General features: G+C 34.7%; 2 protein-coding genes across 2 annotated transcripts in view; one reads left to right on the forward strand and one right to left on the reverse strand.

The window, feature by feature from the left end:
• The first annotated feature begins 1,001 nt into the window (after positions 1-1,001).
• bdl (borderless) lies at positions 1,002-7,608 on the forward strand. The gene is made up of 12 exons (XM_066287390.1): positions 1,002-1,358; positions 3,921-4,185; positions 4,243-4,403; positions 4,463-4,586; positions 4,640-4,882; positions 4,931-5,097; positions 5,143-5,290; positions 5,341-5,655; positions 6,906-7,023; positions 7,074-7,138; positions 7,192-7,323; positions 7,383-7,608. The coding sequence occupies exons 1-12, from the start codon at positions 1,149-1,151 to the stop codon at positions 7,481-7,483; spliced, it is 2,049 nt and encodes a 682-aa protein (XP_066143487.1). The 5' UTR covers positions 1,002-1,148; the 3' UTR covers positions 7,484-7,608.
• A 9-nt stretch (positions 7,609-7,617) lies between these two features.
• Positions 7,618-27,844, reverse strand: part of Atet (ABC transporter expressed in trachea) — a 32,605-nt gene continuing 12,378 nt past the window's right edge. The window contains exons 2-13 of the mRNA XM_066286115.1: positions 16,987-17,177; positions 16,336-16,478; positions 16,129-16,282; positions 15,568-15,782; positions 15,127-15,275; positions 14,862-15,072; positions 12,793-13,041; positions 11,099-11,198; positions 10,865-11,040; positions 10,711-10,811; positions 10,499-10,654; positions 7,618-10,423 (exon numbers count right to left, since the gene is read on the reverse strand). Coding sequence (XP_066142212.1) covers positions 10,073-10,423; positions 10,499-10,654; positions 10,711-10,811; positions 10,865-11,040; positions 11,099-11,198; positions 12,793-13,041; positions 14,862-15,072; positions 15,127-15,275; positions 15,568-15,782; positions 16,129-16,282; positions 16,336-16,478; positions 16,987-17,135 — 2,154 coding nt within the window. The 5' untranslated portion in view covers positions 17,136-17,177 and the 3' untranslated portion in view covers positions 7,618-10,072. The remainder of the gene's footprint in view (positions 10,424-10,498; positions 10,655-10,710; positions 10,812-10,864; positions 11,041-11,098; positions 11,199-12,792; positions 13,042-14,861; positions 15,073-15,126; positions 15,276-15,567; positions 15,783-16,128; positions 16,283-16,335; positions 16,479-16,986; positions 17,178-27,844) is intronic.

Below are 27,844 nucleotides of genomic sequence, written 5' to 3' on the forward strand. Positions count from 1 at the left end.
CCTCAGAATTGAAGCGTCCCGTCCTCATCTTCGAATATAAATATCTCAAAAATTGCAGGAGCTATTTGAGACATTGATGCTTATTTTGAGTATCTTTTTATTCATCTCCTCAAGAATTTTGGTATATTTCCATTAGCACCATGACATCGTAACTGACCGTAGAGCCTCCACACACGAGCCAATCGTGAAGGCGGATGCTGGCCCCAATTTGCCAATTGATGGGGCCCAAGTTTAACATAAATTTAAACGATCGCCTCCCACTGTGTGTTCGAGAAACCCGTTTATCTCAATTAGGCCATCTCTTCTTTATTATTTAAAACTATTTTTATTATTATGTCATCGTGCCTGCATAATCGCAAATTGCGCCCGTTTAGATAGCAATCATTGCATATTGTTAGAGTCACCACAGAGGCTTAGAAAGTACCAAAAAATTTAGTTTTAATGGACAATTAGACTAATTTTTTTTACACCTACATTAGTAAAACAGTGAGTCATTTAGTTATATTAGTTCAAAGATCAATTTCCAAAAACAAAATAATTAATAATTTACAGGATGTTAGTAAAGAAAAATGTATTTTTGCTCATTTAGTGCAGAAAATAACGCTTTACAGCACATGACCTTTACAATATCACACATTCGATTGAACGGTACAAAACCTGATTAACATGCGCTTAATTTCCTGAAGGTTTTTCAATTCCGCTCCACGTTAATCCAGACCCTGCCTAAATAGGTGAGTAATTACCTTAATTGTGAACGTAATTTAGATTTAGCTTATTTTCGGCCTACACCACCCAACCGAAGAGACACCCACAAAAGAAACGATTTAATCAAATAGTAAAAACAGGCAACAGTGCGCACGTTGATTATATGCAGAACGCCAATAGAATCCATTTATTTGAAACAAAAGAGTAATATCCTATCGCCAGTTTGGGCGACATATCAGAAATCTAAGAAACTCCAATTTGAGATGGTCCCCAATGGTTTTCTTACCTCTCAAATCAGTTGAGCAGTATAAAACAATTCAAGTAACTCCCGCAACTACCGGCTACCTTAACAGAGCTTAATCCTCTTGATTTGCCGATGATGTGCGCATCAGTCGTAAATCATCTCTTTCAAGCATAGAAATCTTTGCAAAAGCGGCGAGAAAATGCAAATTTTTCCCTCCAGGACCGGGCCGGAAGTTTGTTTGTGGTCGTTAGTATTCTCAGGGGCCCTATACGTCGCCAAGGGCTATGTTGAGGAAGAAACCCATCCCAAATATCTGACAGCGGCAGTGGGTGATTTTATAGTGTTTGATTGTGAGATAGATTTCCCCCAGGGATATCCCATACCTTACAGGCTATATTGGCGAAGAGGGGTGAGTAGGAGCAGATTGAGGGGTGGATGCAACATTCCTTTTGAATCGAGTTTTGTTTAGGAGGCCTAGATACGCCTCTACTTTTTGCCAAATCGTGTTGGTATATATATATTTTTTTAATCGGGAAGTATAGGACCGTTAGAATTCAGAAGCAGAAATTGGCAAAACATGTTTTCAATAGAAGTTCGATATTTAAAAAAAAATTGGTCTTTTTGGAGTGGTGACTTACTTTTCTATTATTCTAACAATGAAGCCCAGTGCGCTTGTGCCTTTTTGATAAGTCAAATGCGTAATCTTTGTAACTTTAAGAAAGGCAAAGGAATATTATGGATCACAAAAATATTGGCGCAACATGCAGTCGTTCCTGGAATTTAGAAATTAAGAGAGTATGTCCTCTTGGAAATGAGACTTCTATGTTGTCTTTAACCATGAAGCTCAGTACGCCCCTGCTTTTTGCTAAAGCAAATGGATAATTCTTTGTTAATATAGGGGAACTATTGGGTTATTTATAGTCAAAAAAAGTTTGGCACAATCTGCTTTTAATGAAAGCAACAGATTTTTTAATATATTTCTTTTTCGAAATGAAAATTGCATTGCTGCGTCTGACTACGAAGCTCATTACTTGTCTGTTTTTCGCTAAATTACGTCTGTAATTTGTACGAACAGAAGGGAAGTATAGACTATTAGCGAGCAAAAAAGCATCGGAGTGGCACGTTTTTCCTGAAAGTTATAAATTTTGGAAAATACGTCTTGGAAATGAGACTTTGTTCCAACCTTAATGGTCTGCAGCTGCGTTCCTGTTTTTGTGAAATCGCGCGTATACTTTTTATACACTCAAAAAAGATATAGAATTCTTATTGAAAAAAAAAATTAGTGGCATATGTGTGTTTTTGGAAATTTTTTCTTTGCTGCTTTCTTACGCAGAGTATGTCCTTGTTCCTTGCTAAATTAAGTTCATATTTTTTTAACTTAAGGCCTTTTAGTGGACACAAAAACATTTGCGTGACATGCTTTTAATTGTAACAACATTTTTTTATATTCCTTTTTTGAAATGAGATCATTGCTAAGTCTAATCATAATGCTCAGTAGGCGTTCATTTTTCATTAAATTGGAACTCTAATACGTGTTAAAATATAGAAAGTATGATATTATTAGCGTTGAAAAAAATATTGACGTGGCATGTTTTCTCTAAAAGTTAAATATTAAAAAAAAAATCCGCATATGTCTTTTTGAAAATAAGACTTCCTTTGCTCTACGCCAACTTGGAGTCCAGTACCCACGCCCCTATCTTTCTTGCCAGACCAAGTTTATGGTTTTCGCAAACTTAAGACGATGTGCAACTATTATCAATCAAAAATACATGGGCGTGGTAGTTTTTCGAAAATAAATTCATTTCTATTTATGAAATTCGGTATGCTTGTTTTGTGCTTGGTCATTAACGATACAAACCTCACTGACATAGCATAAACTTTTGAAAATATTTAACGTAATTTCATGCGTACTCTTGAACCTTGAAACTCTCTACGTCTCTGTTCGTATCTATTCTGGTATGTACTTGTAGATCATATTTCAGGAAATGAATCGGGTTATTACAGAAGAATAACACTTTATAAATAATTTTTCGAAATGAGACTTCTTTCGTTGCATCTTACCTTGAAGTGAGTACTCTCAAGTTTCTCGTCAAATCAATCTAGTAATTATTGCTGACATAAAGAAAATATAAGACTATTGTCGACTAAAAAAACATTGACGTAGCATGAATTGAGTAACAAAAAGTCTTAAAATGCTTCTCTTTTGAAATTAGTCTATTTCTATTTTTATCGAAAATCGGAGCACGCCACTATGTACTGCGAACTCCAGACAAAAAATCGTGTTAAAACTGACTGATAAAAAAATAATCAAAAAGTGTTAAAACTATCTAAGCTGAAATGATTCATCAGCACTTTCTGGCAGATGGCGACACCGTTTCACTAACTCAACAGGTGTACGATAGATCGCGCTTTAGTTCAGAACCAATTTCAATTAAATTATGCAGTCACCTTTGTCAAGAATTTGTTTTCTCTTCACAAGATTATTTCATAATATGAGATTTGAAAATGTGTTTTTCTTTTAACTGTGATTTTCCATGCTATATTTAATACCTAAACTCAATACGTCGTTGTATTTTGCCAAATCAAGTTCATAATTTTTTTTGATACAGAGAAAGTATTATCAAATAAAAAGTTATTGTATTAGCATATTTCTCTTTGTAATTAGACATTTCTGAAAGTACTAATTCAGATGTCTCGATATTTGAGTTATACGACTGATTTAAGATGATCCTGATAGAACATTAATTACACACACCCAAGGAAACCAGGTATTTTTCATCGTAACAAAACCCATATTAATTCCAATTTAAAGGTTCATTGATTTGGAATAATGGGATCGCTAGTTAGTGGCAAGACAACGTACATACCAAAACAATGAATTGGCATTTCAATCAATATTAATGAACTTTTGCTAACAATAAACAAAGGTATTCTTAATTAAATTCTCGATGAGGTATTTCCATTGAAACAGGACAAAGTGGCCTACTCATGGTATGATGGGCAGACGAACGAGGCGGAAGAATACGTTGGCAGGATTCATTTAATCGATAAAAACAGCTCGAATTTTCTTTACCATCCGCCAATGGAAAGGCCTTTCCAGCATTATGGGCGGGCATCCATTAACTTAACTTCAATCAGAGAATCCGATGCAGGATGGTATGAGTGTAAGATCATGTTCCCTACTAGAACACCTGCCTATAGGAACAACGGGACATGGTTTCATCTAACAGTGAGCGGTCAGAAAGGCTTAAATATTAAAAACACGAAAACGTGAATACTCTCATGTTCTCCAGGTGGAAACCTTCTGGCAATACCACCCATAAACCAGACGATCCAAGAAGGGGAAGAAATTAGATTTGTATGTATAGTCAAAGATCCCACCTTGATTAGACTGAGGTGGCTGAAAGATGGAATACCTTTAAGTGCTTATAAAGACCTGTCTCAAAGATGTTCCGTAAGCCTGATTCTCTTTTTGTTCCTTTCTACAATTCTTCAAAAAAACCTGTTTTGTAGGTAGAAAAAGATGGTACTCTGGTGATAACCAATACAGATATGGGCGACTATGGACAATACGAATGTGAAGCCAGCAATAGAGCTGGAGATATACAAAGGGCTAAAGCATTCCTGAACGTACAATGTATGTATTCACTTCATCATATTCTTTAAACCATCTTTTTAAACGTTACACAGATAAGGCAAAGGTGATCTATGCCCCTCCAGAGCTGCATTTCCCCCATGGTAGGCCTGCGATGCTGGATTGTCACTATCGGGCAAATCCCCCTTTGACGAATTTAAGATGGGAAAAAGATGGGTTCTTATTTGACCCCTACAATGTACAGGGTGTTTTCTATCGCAGAAATGGGAGTTTGTATTTCAGCAAAGTGGATGATACTCATACTGGAACTTACGCCTGCACTCCATATAATGATTTAGGTAACTTTATGAAAATAAAGTTTTTTTATAACAGTGTGTTTTTTTTAGGAACCCAAGGTACCTCTCCAGGCATGCACGTTATAGTGCAAAAATCTCCAGTTTTCACCATAACTCCCAACAATTTATATCTTAGAAAATTAGGCGAAAGCATTGATATACCTTGCGATGCCCTTGATGGGGACAATGGGCACAGACCCATGATAGTTTGGACGAAAGTGAGTGTTTCCTTTAAGGTGAATTTATTTTAAACTTCTACTCAGAAAGGATCCTCTTTGCCTTCGGGACGCTACACCATCAACGAAGGAAATTTGACCATCACTGATATAGAAGCAGAAGACAGGGGCATTTTCCAGTGCTCCGCTACAAACAAAGCCGCAACTGTGACTGCAGAAACCGAACTTTTAGTTGGTAACCTTTCCTTACTATACGAACTACCCATTCTAACAGCTTTCATTCAGAAAATATTCCCTCTGGTGCTCCATACAATCTCACTGCAGTATCATCTGCTAACTCTGTTCATTTGACTTGGTTATCCAGAAGACAAATCAATGTAGAATTCAGCGTATGGTACAAAAAAATAGAGAGTACTGAATGGAAGACTTACAAAGTACCCACATCCAGAAGTTTAGAAGCTACCATAATAAATTTGGATCCAGGAACTGAATACGAGTTTATGGTGCTATGTAAAGACGATAATGGTGATGGACCCTTTAGCAAGTCGATACGAATCTGGACTAAATCCAAAGATCCTCATGAGACCAATTTATATACTGGTAATAGAAATATTTATTTATTTGTATTTTTTTCACAAAAATCAGGATTTTAAAGGGAGAGGGAGGGGAGGATTAACACGAAAAAATCAAAATCTGGGAAGAAAAAAATTGTTACTGATTGAAGTTGTGGTGAACATGTCATGTCAATGAGTTGGGAAAATTATAAAGGCTCTTCCAAAAAAATGGAGAGATTTTTTCTAGATTTTTCCAAAGAATCAGAGTCATACTAAGAGAATCTTAAATTAACAGAAAATGGATGAGAAAATACCGTTTAAAGTCATTTTTCGAGTCTTTACATGACACTGCGTTGAACAAGATACATTACTGCGTTAGAAAGATTCCATATAAGAGTCTCATGTTTTTTCGAAACAATTTTCGAGTTTCTTGTTGGAAATAAGGGTTACGATAGTGAAAAGGACTTGAATTTAGAAAATTGAAGAACAAAACTTAATGTCACTTTTCGATGAACAAACTACGCCACTGAGTTAGAAGGATTTAAAGACTTAACTAGCCTTTCTCAAGTTCGAATTTCATTTGTATGGATCCAGGGTGTACGAATTAGAATTTAGGATTTTATTAACTTTAATAAAGAAAAAAATAATAAAAAAAGCTCGTGCCCAACACACAACTTTGAGGAACATGGGACGCTGCCGATTTTTAAAAAATTCGAAATTCTGGTGATACGTGTACGAACTTTCATATTTGAATTTCAGTTGTTCTAAAATCGGAGGCGTTTTAAGAAAAATAAAGGAAAAAATTATCACCTCAAAATTTTGGCACTTTTGAAATTTTGAAAGTGACTACGCCACACTTACCAATTTTTTTATAACAACTCCTAAAAGCTGCTACCCCACTGATTTTCTTAACATTTGCTAACCAAGTAATTCCTAATCAAAATCCTAAAAACCAGAAACGTACTGTAACCCACAAGTTAATTTCCTTAAAGTTCTATGTCACTGACATTAGCAAAGTTGTTTTCCAGGACTTAGAGTCGTGTTGGATAATATTAATAAAATAAAAAAAATGCTCAAAATCTCTTTTAATAATTTTTTAAATTTCAAAATACCTGTGACAAAGGAATTGAATTACTTTCCGCACTATTTTAAACATCTTAAAATGGGTATATTATTCATGCATTTTCGACATATTTTCTTACACCATCATTATGAAAATAATTAGTACGTTAAGTTTTAAAATTTGATCAAATTTAGATCAGAGCGTCCTATCTTGATCTCTTAAAAAATCTTTAGGTCCAGTACCAATTGGATACCCCCGAAACGTGGAAGTGAATCCCACAGACGATGGTTTGAAAGTAACATGGGACCCACCGTCATTTGGTATGGAACTATTCAAAAGTTACGTTGTCAGGTAAATTTTTCTATAACTCTGATTTTATAAATTCAAAAGCGTCGTTCTAGGTGGAACCCTGCGAATAACGAATACATATTTGGCTCTGCAGAAACAACTGAAAACACCTACTTGAGTGAGTATTGTTTTTCTATTCCCTCATCACCTCAATTTGACCCTTTTTTGCAGTCAGGAACTTGTCAGAAGGGAGTGAATACGATGTTCAAGTCCTGGCCCTTTCGATTGATCATCAACAAGCTGTAAGCGACAAAATAAGGGTGCTGTGTCCAGGATTTAAAAGCATAAGAGCTATCTCCACAGGTGCCCTATTTTTGCCACTATTTATTTACATTATCATTATTTATTTCTTTATTTTTCAGGAATTATCGGTGGTTTGGTTTTCTTAGCGGTGGTTTTCCTCGCAGTTTACCTAATTCGAAAACGATTCTTTCAGCAAAGTCCTCAGCTTCTAAAGAAATAGCTAATAGTTTGTCAATTGTAAAATTTGCCAAAAAAAAACACTATGAATAAGTATAAATATTTTTGTATAAGATGTTATAGAATATAGACTAAACAAGCATGAATAAATATAAGAACAAATGAAAAGGCTGTGTGGACAGATATAAAAAATTTTATTATTCGTAAATATTGGCTACCTAAAGCTACATCAATACATTGGTATAGGTACAAGAGTTGAGTGAAAATGGTATATTTTTAATATCAATATTATAACTCACGTAAACCTACTACGGTACAAAAATAAAGTGTCTAACAAGATACCTCCTAACTTTAAAGCTCGAACAAATCTCCATGAGTTGCTTTTTTAACCCCGATTACGCTTTAATACTCGATATCATTCATACGTAATTGCTGCATACAAATTATCCGCTAATATCCCATATGTATCTCATTGTATTAGGCATATCTTGTGAAAATATTCCCTGCTTGAAGCAAAATCGTCACTGACGATAAGATTTCGTTACTTTACTCACGGATATTTTATTTCTGGTACGTGTATATCACATAACGTAACAACTTACTAAATCCATATATATGACAAGATGCGGTTTTTAATGTAAATTAAATCTAAACTCTTAAAAAATAGTAAATGCAAGTGATTCAAGGAAAACCAAACATAAGTAAAGTTTGGGATTCATTCACGCCCCAAAAAACTAAATAAAACGGAACAAATCACGTGATGTGGGTTAGTTTAGGTTAGTTCAATCCAGAAGCTGCTTTATTATGTTATTCGTAGATCAAGAAAATAAATTGAGTAAATACATTGAAACGTAACTGGCACGCCTCTGAAGTAGTTTCAAATACACTCGATTGAATATTTATAACTTTCACTCCCTCACACTACAATGGTGTTTAATATTATTTTCCTTCCTATAATGACTTTGAACCTTTTTTTAATTAAGTATCTTTCACTGTGATTTTGTAACTCTCGTGTTATCGTGGTGGATTTGGAACGCCCCTGACTCATTTTCAAAGGTTAATAGTTCTCCAGGCAGAAATAAATGTTAGAAATGTTATGTAAAATATTATTGGTGTATTAAGTGTTTTTCTTCAATGACAGTGAAATCATAAATTCAAACTGCCACTCAATTTTTGCTAAAATGAATAGTAATTTACATAGCGCGGTGAAACTGATTCGCTGCTGACTCAGAAAAACTCTCTCCTTGAAAAAAAAACACTTAAAAATGTGGAAAAATCAGCATAAACAAATCGGGTATATCTCTGGAGAACTCAAATTTAAGCCCAAAGCTTCTTATTCCCGTCCAAATTCGAGGGCATCTCAAAATTGATTGATACATTAAAGCATTTATTAAAGCACTTTTCGGATAAAAACAATCTTATGCGCCATTTCAGGCTTTAATAATAAATTGAGAATAGTTAAATACTTGAAACTGGTGAAAAATGTAAAATGAACACAATTCAGTGTTATTGTCTGGGTTTCGAAAAAAATTGGTATGCCACTCATGACTTCGAATTTACAGTAAAACCGGTTTAATATTTCAAAATATCGCGTACCTAACTTTCACTTTAAAATCAAAACCTGGGGGATTTTTTAAATGGCTCAAAAATTCGACAAAATGCAGGCAGGTAAGCACTTCAAGTTGTTTGCAGATTTTAAACTAAAAACCCAGGATACGCCTCTGGAAACGTGAAATTAGAGCTAAAACAATTTCAATTTCTTTAAAATATTATAAAGAATTTAATTACTTCAAAATAACGTAACTGTTTTCCAAATATTTTAGATTTTAAAGATCCGTTCACAGGTTAAAAATTTAATAAAATGTGGCTAATTAGGTATTTTAAGTTGTATCCTGATTGTAAAAAACTTGAATGCACTAATTTGACTATGTTATTTTTGTTTATTATAACTATGGCAACGTTGCCTACACAAAGCATAGGGGATGTATTTCGGGTTGCATATATGGCTTCCATACGAGTACGCGCTTGCGCAGAAAGCAGCATTACTAGTTTTTTTTTTTGTTAAACTACTAGTTGAAGATTTCGTAATAATATTATGACATTTCTGGACATTCCAACCTGGCTAGGATCACATATTGAGGATTATTAGTTGATGGAAAATAGACGATATTTGAATCACAAGCATTGACTTACTTTTACACACACGTAAAAGTTCCTTTGGACTTATCAAAATTTCCCTAATGAAGTGATTCACTCTTGGTTGTATAAAGAAAACAATACAATAGAAACGGACACCAAAATAAATCACAATAAAATATTTTTCTAAACAAAAATTTGTTAACTTATCACAAACAAACAAATAGCATGGTTTAAGGTGTAGCTAAGTAGGTACCACCTTGAACCTTCCATCACATTTCGTACGTCGCGTTTTGTTGCTGACTAATTTACTGCTGAAATTAAAGAAACCCAAAAAAAAGCAGGGAGGAAATGGATTGAAGAGGATTTAGCGTGTTTACTTATAACATATAGATTGGTGACTTTCTAGTTTTAAACTAAAATAAGTATGAAATGATGATTTCAAAAATCTTTAAATCCTCCTTAATCCCTATCAACAGAAATCAGCCATTAAATTCTAGCGATTTTGCATTAATTTGATTCGCAGCACGAAATAGGCTACTACCCTCAGGAAAACGAACAAACCGGACAGAACAGTAATGTCAATAAAATACGTGAGCATATCCCCTTTAAAAGACATTTCATTTAGAAACGTTGTGGGGTACTTAAAATGGCAATAGTCCTGCTTGCACTCTAGTTTGGATCTGTTGAGGCCATAGATGGCCACCATCGTACCTTCAAAACTATACTTGACGTAGCTAATGTAGGGCAGCCATTGGAAATAAAAGGGGATATCTTCAAGTTTGGCGAAAAATCCCGAAAATAGCACCATGGGTATTGTTGAAATCGGGCCGAGGAACACCCCACTCTGTAAAACAAAATCATTATGAAGATGATAAAGGGAGTTGAGAAACCCAATGTCAAAAAAAGAATACGGATTTACCTCAATATTAAATCCTGCACCCACCAGCAATCCGAAGCTTTGCGATACTAGGGCTGTAAGCACCGCAATTAGCAAAAACATGAAAAATCTCGTAGGGTCTAAGGGTTGGTCTGTGATGAAGTAGACGCCTACTATATAACAGGTGGTGAGAATTATCTGGAAAACAAACAATGATGTTTCTCAAGGAGTTCCTTCACTAACTAATTTTTTACTTGGAACGGAACATCTGCCAGGGTTTTTGCAAAATAGTATGCCTTTAGAGAGTACCAATAGTTCAAATGCTCCCGCACGAAAACGGACATCTCCAGAGGAACTACAAATACACATAGCTGTAAAGAAATGTCACCACTACAACAGATCACTTACACGTCAAAATAGTGGGCATCATAGCGGTGAACATCATAAACATAACAGTAAAAAATAAGCAGCCCGCGTTGCTCATGACTTTGGCCGCATCGTTACCAATTCCATAAAAAATTGCCCCTATCAATATGCCGATTATAAAATGTGCTACTAATCTAAGTCTGGTGAGTGTCTTATCTCTGGAAATGGAAGTTTTAATGAATCAAATTCTGAAAGAAAAGCAATGTTCTTACTTACCTAAATATGATACAAACGCTACGCATAAAGAGCACTAGAAATTGGTGGAATCCGGACGTAGGAAAACCAGCCTTGTCTTGGGTTAAGTTTTCTGAGGAATCTGGAAAAAAGTGAAATATCCTTTTAAAATTTCAAATATTCTCCTAAACCGATACCATAAGGCGCATTCACAAAACAGTAGCGCAGGAGCGCTTTATTGCATTGTCGATGTAACGCTGACTAAATGTATTAAAAGGTATTGCCTCAGAAAGATAGCATACTGAGTTTTAAATTTTCACAAAATCAACCACATTATCAGAAAAAAAGCGACCAGTGAAATCAAGCTTCAAGCACACGGGACTCGGACTCTTCTTTCAACGTTTGGTCGCGTTACATCAGCACATATTTTATCTAGAGAACTGTTCTCAGCACAACAAGGTTCAAAAAACAAGACTGACCTCGTCATTTATAAGGCCCGAGCGACGTTAGCTCAGCTGCTGCAAAGACAAATGAGATTTAACATATTTTCTTGGTTTAGAAACAAAATATAATCAAAAAAGGAGGACATACTGATAAGTTAACAACAGTATCTGAATTAAATTTTAAAGAAGTTTCTTCAAATTTTTTTAAGAATATAATTTTTGAAAATTTAATAACTTTTGAAGATAATGAAAGATTAGTTGAAAATCCTGAAAATAATGGGAGATTTATAGGTAATGATTTAATATATGAACCAACTGGTCTTCTTGAATCCAAGAAATGCAGATGGTGTCGCCACTAGGTATTCAGCATTCACAACGAACAGATGACTCTGCTGTCAATAATCCACTTGTTACTCTACACCCACTAGTGTTAAAATAGAACAAAGGAAGAGAGAATAACATATACTTCCTATCAATAAAGGATACGGCGCGCGAATAAAGCGTTTTAAGAACGAGTAGTACTCAACTGTTTACAACGAAAAAATAGTACTTAAACAGGCATTTCATTCTTTGGCTCATAGAATTTTATTATTGTCTTTCAGTCACCATCATGGAGCCTTCGTGGACGTTGGAACATCGAATATTCGTTTATAATTATTTTATTAAGAGTGGCGAGTCCGTGATTGAGGTTCAGCCTCAGCTTCGTCACAACTTCAATATTAATCAAGATGATTCTGTTCCCACGCGTAGCACAATTTTACGTTAGGTTAACAATCTACGAACAGGAGGTTCAATAATAAATTTGGTAACATTTTATGGCTTCCTCGGTCGCCTGACCTCTTGTTAGGCGATTTTTTATTAGGTTGTTTGAAGACACGTGTCTAGGAAGCTAGGTCTCGTATGTCAGAAGAATTAAAACAAAAAATCCGATATTAAATCACCAAAATCAGAGAGACCTGCTGGAAAGGGTGGAAGCCAATATTTTGTAACGTCTTCAACATTCCATCACAAGAATGGACAGTACATGCCAGATGTAATTTTCTGTTCATGATTATAAAATGTTAAGTTTTCGACCATGTTCTTATAATAAAAAAAGCCAATTGTATATAAAAAACTAACGATTTAATGAGTATTTCAGAAAACACTCGATTACCATGCCACACTCTGTAATATTGCTTATGTGAAGAGTGACATTTTTACGTTACATTTAATTGTTCACACAACAACAAACAGTCGCCGCACAAAAAGTTAAAAATTTATTATTTTAATAAAAAAATTCTTTTCCTAACGTACCCAATAAGGAGGTTGTACAAGTAGGTGGAGCAAGGGCACCATTATTGGGAGGAGGCCCAGTGGGGTGCAAAGCTAAACACTCGCCATTCGGTTTCAACTGCGTAGTTTCCTTCGCAATGTCGTTAGAAATTATTTTTTGTCCAGTAGCTTCCAAAGCTTTCGACAGGACAGTGTTACATCGCCCGGCGTTCACTGCAACCACCAGCTTTTGCACATAGTCTCCGTGTTCTCCACAGGCAACCTCCATTACTAAAAAGAAACAAAATAGTATGTAAAACGTGTAAATTAAATTTGGGTACCTCAGTAGGATATGACGGAAGGAACGTTTTTTATATTTAACCTACCTCAAAGATTTATCCTTTTTATTGATATTAATTTGTTTACACCGCTCGGTTTAAATACACAAATATTATATAACACATTACGTATGCAAGATAACATTCAAAGGTTAAATCCATGATAATCAACATATTCTTATTTAATCATTAACCTTAACGAACTCGACATAATTACATTTTATGCGCTATTTCACTTGTAAGCATAACTCATTGGATATAAAGAGATAAGAAAAATCTATACCAATTAATTGCTCGTTAAAATGTAGTTGATTTTCTTTCTTATAGTTATTGTTAATACTTCCGAGAGGTACCAAGTGCAAACGATGAATCCTTTTTCGGTTGCTTCAGAAACAGTTACGCTCATAAAACCTCTCTATGAGAATCACCTCTAAAACACTACAAGAAGTTGATAAACATCAGTAATCTTCATGGAGATCTGTATTTTCGCTGAAAGCGAATCCACGTACCTTCACACACTCAGCTGATCAAAGCAACGGTAGTGGAAGATTTCAAGTGTTTCATGGATATGTTTCAAGAATTTTACGATGTGTTTCATCAACCCAAAGTTGCAACTTCCATTAATTTGATCAATATCGAAGAGAATTAGTGAAAGATAACCAGACAAGTTTTCACCTTGAAGTTTACAACTGGAAATATTAAAGTGATATTCAAGACTACTCTGGAAAAGATTGAAGGCATAAAAAGGGTCATGCGACATCAAATGCATCCCGGCACAATTTAAACTGTTATCATTGCCGTACTTTTCAATTCGAGTGTAATTCCTCTACTTGACACTGACTTCAAAAAATACGGACAAACAATATTTATACCTTCCATTACCAGATTTTGGTTGCCTCTAGTGGTACCATTTTGGATTCAATATCCTATTTGAATTGAAGATTTTCTCGAGAGAATTGTCCGGCAAACTATGAAAACTAAAGAAGAAAAGTACACATTACTCCAGGACTTTATTGAAAAGATTGAGCTCTCAAACGACAAAAACTGAATTACAGCTCTCGGAAAACGACTCAATCACTCAGAGTTTCATTTTCCTTGCAGCAGAATTTGAGACACCTTCAACTACGATAATTTTTGCCCTATGGCAGTCCGCTGAGAATGAAGAGCGGCAGGAGAATCTCAGGAGGGAGCTAAATACAGTTTAAAGAAACGTGTAGGGGGGTCACACTTATGTGTCTCCAATGGAAATGCGTTGCTCGAAGGAAATATGTTAGTAAATGATACCAAAGGTAATAACTGCTGTACATGATTATTAATAATGTTTTAACTAATATAGACTTCTGCCCTTTGGAGAAGGATTCAGAAGACGCCTTGGTATATAGGTATGATCAAATAGGATCTAAAATAGACTATTGGAATATGGTTTCAGTGATTTTTGAACTGGTTGGTTATTATTTTAAAGTACAAAAATCGCTTAGAAATAGTGGAATTTCGAACTGAATTGATTAATGCCCAAAGACGTGTTTTAGATGTTAAAATTTTCCCTGTTCCAGTAAAATCTGTTTCCCCATGGGCAAACCCATAATATTAATCTACATGGCGTGCTTGCGTGACGACATTCAGCGAATTAAAAACCAAAGGACGCTTTTAGCTATAAGCTCATTTCGTATATTTGTATAACCAGCAAAGGTAAGTTGATCCTGTTACAAAATCGCCAAGTGTAAAAGAGGTATCCCCAACCAAAGCTCAGGTTTTTGGAGGGTATTGACTTACCATAATCGGCCGGATTGTGATAACTCGGACAATTCAAGCCCATGTTGGACAAGAAGGGCACCAAATTCATCACAGGACCCCTATATATGCACTGTCCTTCGGCCAACATATACAGATTATCAAACATTTCGAATAATCTTGCTGAAGGTTGGTGGATCGTGCAGATAATCGTTCTGCCGCCTCTGGCCAAAGATTTCAGCAGACAAAGACACTGAAGAAAAGCACTCTGATTATTCTCCTTGTCGAGTTATTTTTACAATTTTACCTGAAAACATGAAGAACTGTCTAATCCACTTGTTGGCTCGTCAAAGAACATTACGGGGGGGTTATTGACGAGCTCTAGCGCTATTGACAGTCTTTTTCTTTGGCCCCCTGATAGGCACACCGATGCAGTATTTAAACAGTCCTGGAGACCTAACGAACAAAGAAAAACAATAAAAATCGCTAGTAGATGAATTTTAATCATGGAAAAGTTATTTTATCCAAACAGAACAGAATGTTTCTTTCTTTATTGTTGTCCAAATATAGGGTTTATAATTGCTGACTTGTGTACATTGTTCTTCCAATGCTCTTGTTAGCCTACAACCGGAAATCAGTTCTCTATAGGGAAAATATCCTTGAATACATTATTGATCACGATAATTTAAATTTCTAAATGGTAGCTAACCTAGAGATTCACAATCTGGGCATTACTAAACAAACTTACCTAAAATCTCCATTACTTCGTTAATGATGGCTTTCTTTTCAGAATTGGGCACCATTTTTCCTATTTTCAGATTTGCAGAAACCGTCATGGCTTCCAAAACCGTTAAATGTGGCGAAAGGCAGTCGTCCTGCATTATATAGCAGGACATTTTCCTAAACCGTCTTTGGTTTCTTTCTTTGCCATTTATTAAAATTGAGCCTTCTAAATTTGATGTCCTGAAAAAAAGTGAAAAACCAGTAAAGTAGACATTTCTAACGCAAAAAACGAGTGAAGAAACCTATGTGTACCGCTCATTAGAAGGGAATTTTTAAAAAGTCACTTTAGGCAATAGTAAGATATTGGAAAACAAATTTAGCTGTATAGTAATTCCAGGGCAAGCTTATTTGGACAGCTAGCTAGTGCTAGCGATCTTCTTTGATACGAAAAGCATTCGATTACTACTTAAAAATAAGGTCACTCAATAATTTCCAATATCCGCAGATATTGCCGAGAACTATTTGATAAACAATCGTTCTTTCCTATAAAAATCGATAACGATTTTTACGACAAAACTATACTTACTTGTATCCAGCTAGAATATTCATCAAGGTGCTTTTGCCAGCCCCCGAAGGGCCCATGATCCCAGTCAGCTCTCCCGATTTGAATTTGCCATTGACACCCTTCAGAATTGTCTTGTACCCCCTCCTGCGCCCTTCCGACACCGAATATTTCAGATCTAAAGGAGAAAACCTTAATGAAAAGTGTCTAATTGGCGTCCGACCTACTTACCTATAAATTGAATGTCGACAGGGGGTCGTTTGGAGAGGTGATTAAGGGTGATATTCGGTTTCTTTGATGAGCTGCCGTTTGGTACTTTGCGAAGGGTATTGGTTTTTATCGAGGAACCATTGCAAAGATTTGATTGAGAGCCACTATGGGAAATAATAATTGATGATAATTAAATTTATATTTAACATTTTATTAAACTTCAGTACAATATTTTACGAGATAAGTGAGGACACATGCACTAACGTTATTAATGTCGAACTTTACTCTTTGAATCATCATTAGTAATTATTACAGATCCATTGTGTCGGTGCATGTGAACTTAAAAAGAACAAAGAACGACATCGGATTACATAATGATTGTAATGTGAATTCGCCGGACAAAAGGATGCCTATGCAGTTTTAAACATGTATTTTGTTGTACATAAAACATGCTATTAAGAAGCTGTTATCGTACAGCAATTATTCTTTTTTAGTATAATTACACTAAGAAATGACTCGAAGTCCACGATTTTATTTGCATTTGCTTTTTTTTTTGCAGTCATAAATTACAATTGACGTAGACCCGCTGAACATGAACAAAATTCTCCAATATACCTAATTTCATGGTCGGAAATTTACCAGCCTGATAATATTTAACATAAGTAGTCTTACCTTGAAACAGAAGCATTGTTAAGAGATTCCAGTTCTTTAGGTCCAGGGGGCGAATACACAGCCCCAGTTCTGGCATTGTAAACCACACAATCCCGGTCTTCAGACTCTATAGTGGGCAGAGTGATGTTAACTTGATGATCTCCAGCCATCGCGTCATGGAAAAAGGCATCCAGACCAGATTGATAGATACTCTGAAATAGATTAACCATTTATGTCGCAGATTTGCTGAATATCTGTGACCACTCGAGATTTTTACTTGTCTGCTTTATTTTTTAATTTTGATGAACTTTGAAGATTAGAGGTGTGTGATGAAACACACTTCAACTCGGTTATACATAATTATGAAGCCAGTTGAAATAAAAGATATGCGGTCAAACTAGTAAAGAGATTGTTAAAGTAATCAATGAACAGGGAATTATATACAAACGTAAAATTATTGGCAGGTTTTCAGAATTACTGCCTCGTGGATGTTCCAATAAACTGTAATTTAAAGTGCAAATTTGTAGTGAAAATCCTTGACAACCAAGTACATAATCAATGCGTCGAGGAATTCAAAGTATAAATTCCAAGGTATTTGTGGATATTTGCCAGAAAGTATTATATATGTATGTATTTGGTCTATATCGCTAAATATTGTATAATTGGAAGGCACACTTCATATCAAGATTGGCAATTTGTTGAAGATTAAAAATTCCATAATGTTCATTGCAAACAAAAATTTTGAAACTGATAAATATATACAGGGTGTTAAAAAAATAGACCAATCCGTCAACCACAGATTTTCTGCTGAAAAATAATTGGACTTTCATTATCCCGTTTTTCACTTTGGAGCCCTGTGCGCGCTCTACAGGAAGTTAAAGTTGAAACTTTTAAAATATTTTTATTTAATAAGTCAAGTATTTCGGGATGGATCAATTCCATATTTGGTAAACATATTTAGCTTAGGAAGCCTCATATTATAAAAAAAAGAAATCTAATATTAATTGGTAGTTAAGAACAATAAGAGGATGAAGTACGTTTTGTCTCCCTGAACTTGTTTGGTTCTACGCCAATGGCCTCTAGTCAAGATTTATTTAAAACACCATCCACTCTTCACATTTTTATCTTTCGTGCAAAATTTTGATAGTTCTCTATTTGAGAAAATTGAAATTAATGCTCGACTACTTGTAAAAAAAGCTTATGAAAGTATTCAAAAGATACTTGATTGTTTATCATAAAATTGATAAAACTAGATTTGCATTTAAACGAAATATATTTATTATAAAAATTGGTCCCAACTCGGTCAAATTCGTTCAAAATATAGCAACAAATGCTGTTCAACATACATGATCAACACATACAGAGCGATTAAATAATAAATAAATAAAAATAAAAAATAATTTAAATATCTATTTGTTGATTTTTAAAACTGTATTAAAATAATCAAAGCATAAAATATTCTTAGGGAATAAGGGAGTGAACATTTCAATTTTTAGAAAATATTTTTGTATGATAAATAAACATGCAATAAAATGGTTTTTATTTTTTATCTCGTAAATGAAGGAAGACGACGCCACTGGACTTAATCATTTTAATCTAGTGAAAGCCAAATCAGCCTCTTATTAATACAAATAACGTTACTATATTTCCAAAAAATCGGTTAAAACATATTTGAATTATTTTTCAAAAATCGTTATTTAAAATAAAATTTAACACACTGTATCTTAGAATCAATACATTTCCGAACTTATATTTTTAAGAACGTTTTTTCATAAAATGACCTGAGATACCACCCCCTTAAATATGTCCACGCCTTTTTCAAACACTCTGTATACGAAAAAATAACGATCTAAATATTAATCGAGTAGGATCAAAGAGAACCGATTTCCCGCAATTTTCCACTAATCAACCCTAAAATTTGGATTTTTCTTATCATTCATTTTTACACAAAATGCGATATAAAAATTGAATTTCGAACTCAGTCACTCAAAACAATCGAACGGCTGCTTACAATTATCATGTAAATTTGTAGCCAACTACGTTCGAAACATCTATTTAATCTTATTTCATTTCTTTTTGGACTTGACTTATGGATTTTGATTATAACCATACAATCATATACATGATTTATTCATGCAAACATTTAATGTGACATATATATTAAACATATTGCATGGAATTCAAATCGAGGCAAAGTTTTTACTTTTAACAGGAACACCCCTTGCCTTTAGGAAACTAATCTAAAAAAATTTTGGAAACCGTGTCATCCTTTTATACAAATTTGGAACATGCCCACAATACATAAGCTTTTATACTTGCATATGCAAACCCATGTAAATCGATACTAAAATATGTTTATTGCCAAAAAGATAGCTGAGGGCTTAAAATGGATTGGTCAGTAATAGTGACTTAGTAAATATTATGTCCCCAAAGCTACTGATCGAGTAATTTACCAAAAACAGCTATGGAGGAACGTACTACGAAGAAAAATCCCAAAGGCTCAAAACATCAAAACATTGTGCTATAGACGAAGCTATTTTCCGTTTTGTAGCAGTGCTTTGAAAAGTATTATTAGGAATAGAAATAGCAAAGCTATCATCGTTAGAATTCTATTTTAACCTTAGCACTTTATTTGAAACATCGACATTCATGTCAAACTCATTGTGAAGTTCATTAATTTCTGCACACAAATCCAGTTGAACATGGGATACCTATTTGTGCTACCGAAAGTCATGCCTATTCAAAAGGTTATTAAGATAATTACTTAAATATGGAAATTGTCTATGTATCAGGTCAAATCAGAGTGTTATTGATATATCACAAGGGAAAATTCAGAGGAATTTCGTAACCCAATCTCTTTACTCACCCTCGTGGCTAAAAATAGGGCACAATTAGTCCTGTAAGTAATTGCGCTGAGTTTAATGTAACGAAAGAATTCCTGTGGAGTATCTCGCTGAAGAATATTTCGATGAAAACAACGATTAGGATCGACTGTAATTCGTCGCTACATCTTTTCAATATCACATGTGACGACACAATTAAAAGATCAGAGGCCACAAAGAATATCAATTAATAACCTTTGAGAGTTTTATCATGTAAGGATACGCCTGATTGGATTTTATATGAGGCATGAACAACTAAACGCGATTTGTGTTACAATCGCTTCTTATAACTGCACGATCAAGTAAAAAATATTAAAGTTTATCAAGATTAATATGTTCTTCAAAAATGTTTTTTTGTATTACTAACGTAAAATTTTATTTTTATAAAGTTTTGACTTTAAAAGATAAGAAACGTTTCCTACCAATTTCAAAGGAGCGTCCTAGTTTTGGAGGTTTTCCCAAGAATTAAAGGAAAGTTGAATCCTGAAGCCTTCCATGATGAGAAACTGTGGTTATTTTAGCAAAAATATATTCAGTGAGAGTCCAAAGATAAATATGTGATCTCTCGATGTTTTTCAAATTATTCGACTAACTTTTTCAAATTTATGACTAGATCATCATATGAAATTTTGAGAGAAATTGTCAAATGACGAACGTATCTGAAAAATTGGCGTTTAGTAGCAATAACGAAGAATAGCTTGAACGCTGATCGAACCGAAATCAGTGTTGATCGAGGTAGCAAGACTTATTTTAAGTGTAAAAATTCCAGGGGATACAGGAATGTGTATAAATCAGTTGCAATGGATATGTGAGTATGGGCCGTAGACTAAAACATATGGTCTCCTAAATTACTTAGAAGCTGTGTTGGCACTTGAAGTGCAGGTACTTTTAATATACCTTTTGCGAGAGTTTAGAATAGAGATACGTGCACCATTCCATGAGACACGTCGTAACTAAGATAATAGCGATTACTGAAATTCGAAGAGATTTTGTAGCGGAAAATATGTTGAGTTTCTTTAAAAGAAATGCAGCTTGAGAAACACTATCTAGTATAAGTTTAACATCAAATATTTCCAATAATATACTGATACGAGAACATTCACACCCATACTATTTTTAAATGCCAATGCCAAAACCTGAACTAACTCTAATGACACGCTATATCATTAGGGTTAGTTGGTGTTAACGTCTCAACGAAATGAAACTACTTGACTTGGAAGAAGGTGCCGAATGCCTAGAATTTGAGAAGAAATTTGATATACCGGTTGATTTTGAATAAATGCAACAAACAAATACCTCGAAATGGAGAAGACCTGCAAAGAAATGTTCAAATAAAGTCTTTTTTTTTCACTTTCCAGTGTTCAACTTTTCATATTGGTAACTTTTTGCAAGGTCACCTTCACCTGTCTTTTGAGGTCGACCTCGTTTTTCCAAATGGAACACCAATTTTTTTTTGGAGATTCCAATTCTTTGTTGACAGTAAAAACGTTTTTGCTTGAATTTTTTTTGCTGGAAGCAATAAAATTTATAATAATACTAGATAAATTAATACTAGATAATTTATATTTTTTTCGGAGGAAACTTAGCGGTTTTATAACTTATTTTTTGAAATTTCTTGAATAGTCCTACGTGAAGGAGGCGCGTACCCTTCGAAATCAAATTACACGTTATAAAGTACATTATTTTATTTTTTCTGAATAAATAAATTTTTACACTGGAATATTCCCATTTTGATTTGTGAGATAAAAGTTTTTAAAGTACCCTGCGGAAAAATCACATAATTTGTGGAACCACACGTTGTACTATACATAAAATTAAGCTCAAACTCAAACTATAAAGTATTACCTACCACGGAAATTAACAACGCATGTTTCTAATATTACGTATGTTCCCGTTGACGTCACTAATGGACCTCTTTCCACGTCCAATTCCGGTTTTGGATTTAAAATCGGTTTCTGTTTAATTATGACTTTAAGTATTGTGCAAGCTCGCCGAGCCTGTTGATCGTAAATAAGTAGTTATACAGGGTTATTCAGACTCGGTGCTCATCATTGAGATATCCGTAACCATAAAAGATACGAGGTCGATTAAATTGAGAAAAAGGTGCGCAATTTGGAGCTCAATAAAAAAATGCTTTTTCAAAATTTGAAAAATTCCGATCACTTCCGGAGATATTCGTAAGAAAAAAAAATTGAAAAAAACGTTTCTTTTCTTCACTGAGGTTACTTGAAGAAATAATTAAACACGAATGACGCATCATAATTGCCACTTTTTCTTTTCTACAAGGTGGTGAGATCCCAATGACGGACGTCGAATCGGAATAACCCTGTATAGTTGCCTCCTTTAAAACATGGAAAAATAATGTCGCTAGTTAAAACTAAAACTGATCAAAAGTAAAGTCCAACAGCTAAGTTTTAAAATCAAAACACGCTGATTATCCATATAATTTATAGAAATTAAATCTAAACACATGTTTAACCTCATGAATGATTAAATTAAAATTAATAATAAAGGTTACTGCAAAACCTACATGGGACAACGGATATACACTGCGACCGCAAATCGTATGTGGCATTCAGGGAATGACGCATGTCAAATCCTGACATATATCAATTATTCGATGTTTGTCCATCACGTGATTTATGGTTGTATTCGTTATGGAATGTTGATGAGATAATTGAGAATATGGTTGAAAGCTCACCGGCATTCCATTGAAAATAAGCTAAGACTCCAAAAATCATCTAGTATTATTCACTTCTAAAACGCGTTCACGTCAAATTGACCAATAAAGTTGCGTGTGTTGGAGATTTAACAAAACATCATGTACGGGGTCCAGCAATAATGTGTCAAATTTCATTTACTACTAACCAATAAAATTAACAATGCTTTTCTTCTGCAGGATTACATAGCACATAGAGGCATATTTTCAGAAATTATTTTGTAATATACAGGGTAGCCCCAAAAGTGTAACAATATATAACTTTGTTATTTTAAATTAAACCCCAAATTTTTTGTTATTTTCGGTTTCTCGTTAAGTTTTAAGTTCAGTTTATGTAACATGTAATATCGTTAAAATTTACCGTTCTCAAGCTGTGGAAAAATTTGACAACTGCAAGGTTCCACGGAAATCGGTATTGTGCGCTAACTACTGTAAAATTCGAAATCGGTCTGCCGGGGTTGAAAAAAACCTAATAAGCTACGTTTTGACTCATTTCAATAATAAAAAAAAAAAACGTTTCTCCCCAAAAGCCGAAATACACCTCTGCATTGGCATGACTTCAAACCTCAATAATTTGATTATTTGAAATGAAGTGCCCCAATTTTCTCGATGGCATCACGCTCAAAATTCAAAAATTTACAACTTTTGTTAACATTATGCTATTCCTAAACCCAGGCATTTACCCTTTTTGGCTTCTAAATGTTTTATTAGTCATGAACAATGTCAAAATGACAACAGCATATAACATTTGGAAATAATAAAAAAACATGCAAATATTTCTCTTTACACAGAGGAACGACATCTTCTCTACCTGATTCTATCAACTATTTAAATTAAAAAATATTAATAAACTAATTTTACATTCACATTGCATTAAACTGGGCCGCATTTTAGTCAGATGACACGCACAAGTTGAGTAAATAGGCAAATCACACAAAAATGACATCGAACTGACATTGGCATCTAATGACAGAGAATTTACGGAAACGAAGACATCCGAGTATTTCCGAAAACCTTCTGCGGATAGCAGTTAACTTGCCGATTTCTGAAATCTTTCCACAATGGGGATATGTATGTCAAAACTTCAGATTTTTATTTTTCTATTCAATTTTAAAGCAATTTCTCGGCAATTTTGAGACGTATAATCGATAGAAAAACTTCAAACATTTTTATGGACAGGAAAATGTTACGGCATCTCATCAAAAGTTAGATTTTCAGTTTCCACCCCTTTATACTGCAACTTTCAGAACTGATTCCAGTCCAGAACTTGTCCTTCCAGGGCTGCCCTGCAAAACAGCCGAAGCGTCTCAAATAATGGTGTTTTTCCGACCAGAACAACAAAAACTTCGCCAGCTCCTTGAACAAGTTTTAGTAGCTTCCCGCAACTTCTCTATTCTACCGATTTCAATGTCCAGCTATACAGTAGTCCGAAGGCACACGGAATCTTTGGATTTTTCGAATTTTATTCAGATTCACCGATTTTTGCGATCTATAGCAATGGCCTACAGAAACGGAAATTTCGGAAATTTATAAGCTTCGCATTTCCTACGTTAAATCGTTTTGGCTCCCTTGTTCGGATTAACTTCACATATATATCACGAGATATCCAAATATTTCTCTTTTGATCTAATTTTCGCAGTTTTTCGCAGCTCAGAGAGAAGAAATTATGGATCATACTTCGGTAATAAACATGTAAAATTTTCGAATCGAGGCCGTTTAACATTCACTCATATCGACGGACCTTGATCCGAAAAATTTATGTACATGTCTTTTGTTGGATTGTCACCCACATTATTTCCCGTTCTGTCTCAACTGATGGCGATGCTGGCTACTACCAGTAATGTCGACCATTGGTTTCAACGAGTTAAAATGGTTATCATCGACATGGAAGGCGTCAGTGAGTGTTCAACGCCAATTAAAAATCAACTCTTTTGACCATTACTACCAGGAGGATCCTTCTTCAAGACCTCAGTAATGATGCAATTCCTGGATTCACGAAGTTATGAGTTTGATTAAACATATTAGAATTTGATTCCTTTTCATCTTCCTCCACTTTAAAGGGTAAATAGTTAAAGTCATTTACTGTTTCGTATTAGCTGTGGTTTTTTCCGCACAAAAAAAAAGCTTAACACGCGTATATTGGCAAGCTGTGAAGCTCAAGAGTCTAAGATGCTCTCTCATACCCCTCAACTTATCATTTAACCAATTGACGTTTTTATTGTGGTCAGTTCGGACATTTTTTTAATGAAAGAAACTTCAGATAAGCCCGTTTCATATTGTCCACAAACTAACTAAATTTGGTCTCTGTTCACAGAAATGTGTCATTCCTTAACAGAAAACGCCTGGCCACGTGTATTCACCGCCACACTAAAGATGAAATCCACAATCGTGACAGCCCTTCATCGTCAGATACATTCACGTCAACGACTGACGAGCAAAACATCTCAACACCAAACGACCACTCGGGGGGTGATCTGTTCGGTTGGATCAATAAACCAACCTACACACCGTGGACAAATATGCTCATCGCGACACTGATCATGCAATCCAAAATTATGACGGCGTATCATGATTAGACACATCCATATCAATCACTAAAAAGCGGGGATTCTCGACGTCGCCACTCACCAATATCGAATTTCCAGACATAAAAAAAAAACAGATATTTTCTCCAGTAATTTGATATACTGATTGTTTTTAATTGAAACCACCCAGGAGCCCGATTCTTTGAATCTGAAAAGTAGCAAGTTCCCTGGGAATGACGATGTCAAAGTGATTTAATCAAGGGTTCAATCAACACAATCATTTGACGGGATTCCGCTGAGAAGCTATTTTTCTGTGTGTTGGTGAACTCTTTTGAGATACGGGGGTCACTTTGGTACCTATTTTTCGTGACTTTGTTAGTGCGAAAGTGAAGTTTCCCAAAAACGCTTTTCCATGGCTCTAGGACCTCAATGGAGGTATCCGCGATTAATGTTTGAGCCATACCATTCCGTTAAACCGGAAAACAGCACATCGAACTTTTCGATTCGTTTCCGAGAAATGTCGGAAGTGGCGAGACACGTATTTTTCACCACTTGTCATACTTGGAACGCCGATATCTCGGGAATGCGTAGAGCACTTACCTTTAAAAAATACCTCAAATTAATAATCTCGATGCGCTCTACAGCCCTTCATAAAATGCCCTGCGAAATCTCGTTTAGTTCCTGAGATACGGGATCACTTTAGCAACTTTTCTCGGTGCTTAAAATGAATGTTAGGAAAAACGCTTTTCTAACGCTCCAAGACCACAACGAACGTATCCAAAGTCCATATCGGTTCTTCGATGGCAAAACAGCCCATGGAATTTTTTTGAGGAAATTCTACGTATCTGATAGTTTCGGAGATATAACCTGTTGACCTTAGGTAATTGGATACCCAGTAGATTCAAATACCGAACATATTCAGTTTTGAAAACAAACGAGCAATCCGTGAAAAAGTTTGCAAATCTAAGCTCACCATCAAATAAAACAGATAAAGAAGATAATTTATTTTACGACTAAACCTTTGAAAACAACGAAGTTGAACAAAGAGACTTCAAATTATATTCTCATTTTAAAATTTAATCAAGTTCGAGGTCCAGGGAATAAATCTGAATTGACCGCATTACACGAAAATTGCTAAATAAGAAAATTACAAATATTAGCTACTTTATGCACTTGTTTGGTGTTCTAAAGATAACCTTTAGCCTTACAAAGCTAAACAAAATAAGACAAGTATGCACAAATTCAATTGAATATTGCTGTGGACAGCCAGTCAGGAATCCAAACATCTATTAATAACGTGCAGTAAACACAGGAAAGAAAGATGAACTTAAACACCTTAGTAAATAAATGTTTTATATTTGACTTTTAAACCCCGATTTTTTTGTCGTATCAAGACATAAATTAAAAGCAATTTGTCTGCTAAAAACAAAATTTCCAATTAAAGGCTGCTTAAGGTATACTTTGAACATGAAACACGTACGTCCTTGTAAATTCAATTAAATCACTTTTTTTATAAATGTAAAGTGAATTTCATAGTTTTTAAATGGTAAGGAAATAATTGATAAAAGGTTATACACAGTAGTTGCCATATAAAAGCCGCTACGTTACTTAAGATCATTAACTTTTTGTATTTCTGGTTAAACCATCGAATCACCGGAACTCCTAGGTGGAATTGTTTCCATGTTACCTCCTTTATGAAATAACCGGATTAACATAATCGATATCAATTGATGTCAAGAAACCGCAAAATTCCAAAAATAACTGTGGTAATTCCGATAAACATTCTGATGAATAAGTGATTTACAAAAATAGTGAAAGCTTATAACTAAGGAAGATATCCTATACAGTGTGTTCATTTGAAAACCCACTAACCTAAATGTCTTATAAAAGGAAATATATATATGAATGTACTAAGTGAGATGATCTTCCAGGTTGCGTGAGAAAATATTTTTGACATTATCTGCGTAAACCTAATTGTGACCCCTTGCCGCCTCGCTTGCCACCCCGTTTCAAATTTTTAAATGGCACCCCCCACTGACTTGCACCTCTTATTAAAGGTAATTAAAAGTACAAAATATCGGTGCATTAAGAAACTCAATTTGTCAAAGCGTTTTCGAAAAATCGAAGAGTGAGTGATACCACAATTTCAAATGGATGCAACAAATTTTCGAACTTCTCAGATTTTTTTGGCTTTGTCTTCTGTTTAACAACTAAATAAATAAATGTTTTTCATCAGATGGGACTCGTTTCAGTTATCGTTGTCCGAGTACCACTATCCCAAATTTTGTTAAGAATATCTGTTTCTCAGATAAGTGCACATTTTAATTAAATGGTTTTGTTAACGAGCAAAATTGTCGTTATTGGTACGACCAGAATCCTCATGTTTTTCGGGAAGACCATACTCGGTGCCCTAAAAAAGCTAATGTACGGGCTGAAATATTGGAAGATACTGTAATTGGATCATTATTCATCGATGATAACTTTGATGATGAAGTATACCTCAATATGTCACAACAATCGTTTGATCATCTCGCAAGTAGATCACACCACCGATTATCTACTCAACGAAAATATTTTACACTTTCAACAAAACGGGGCACCGCCACCTTATGTCATACCCCTGAGGCGATAGCTTGACGCCGATTTCCAGGTAGATGAATTGGCAAAAGAAGCAACCAAATGGCCTTCAAGGTTTCCGGATTTAATGTCGCTTGATTTTTTCTTTGGGGTCATTTTAAATCAGTTGTTTATAA

Source organism: Euwallacea fornicatus, chromosome 1 (genome assembly GCF_040115645.1).
Source record: "Euwallacea fornicatus isolate EFF26 chromosome 1, ASM4011564v1, whole genome shotgun sequence".
Taxonomy (NCBI): Eukaryota; Metazoa; Arthropoda; class Insecta; order Coleoptera; family Curculionidae; genus Euwallacea; species Euwallacea fornicatus.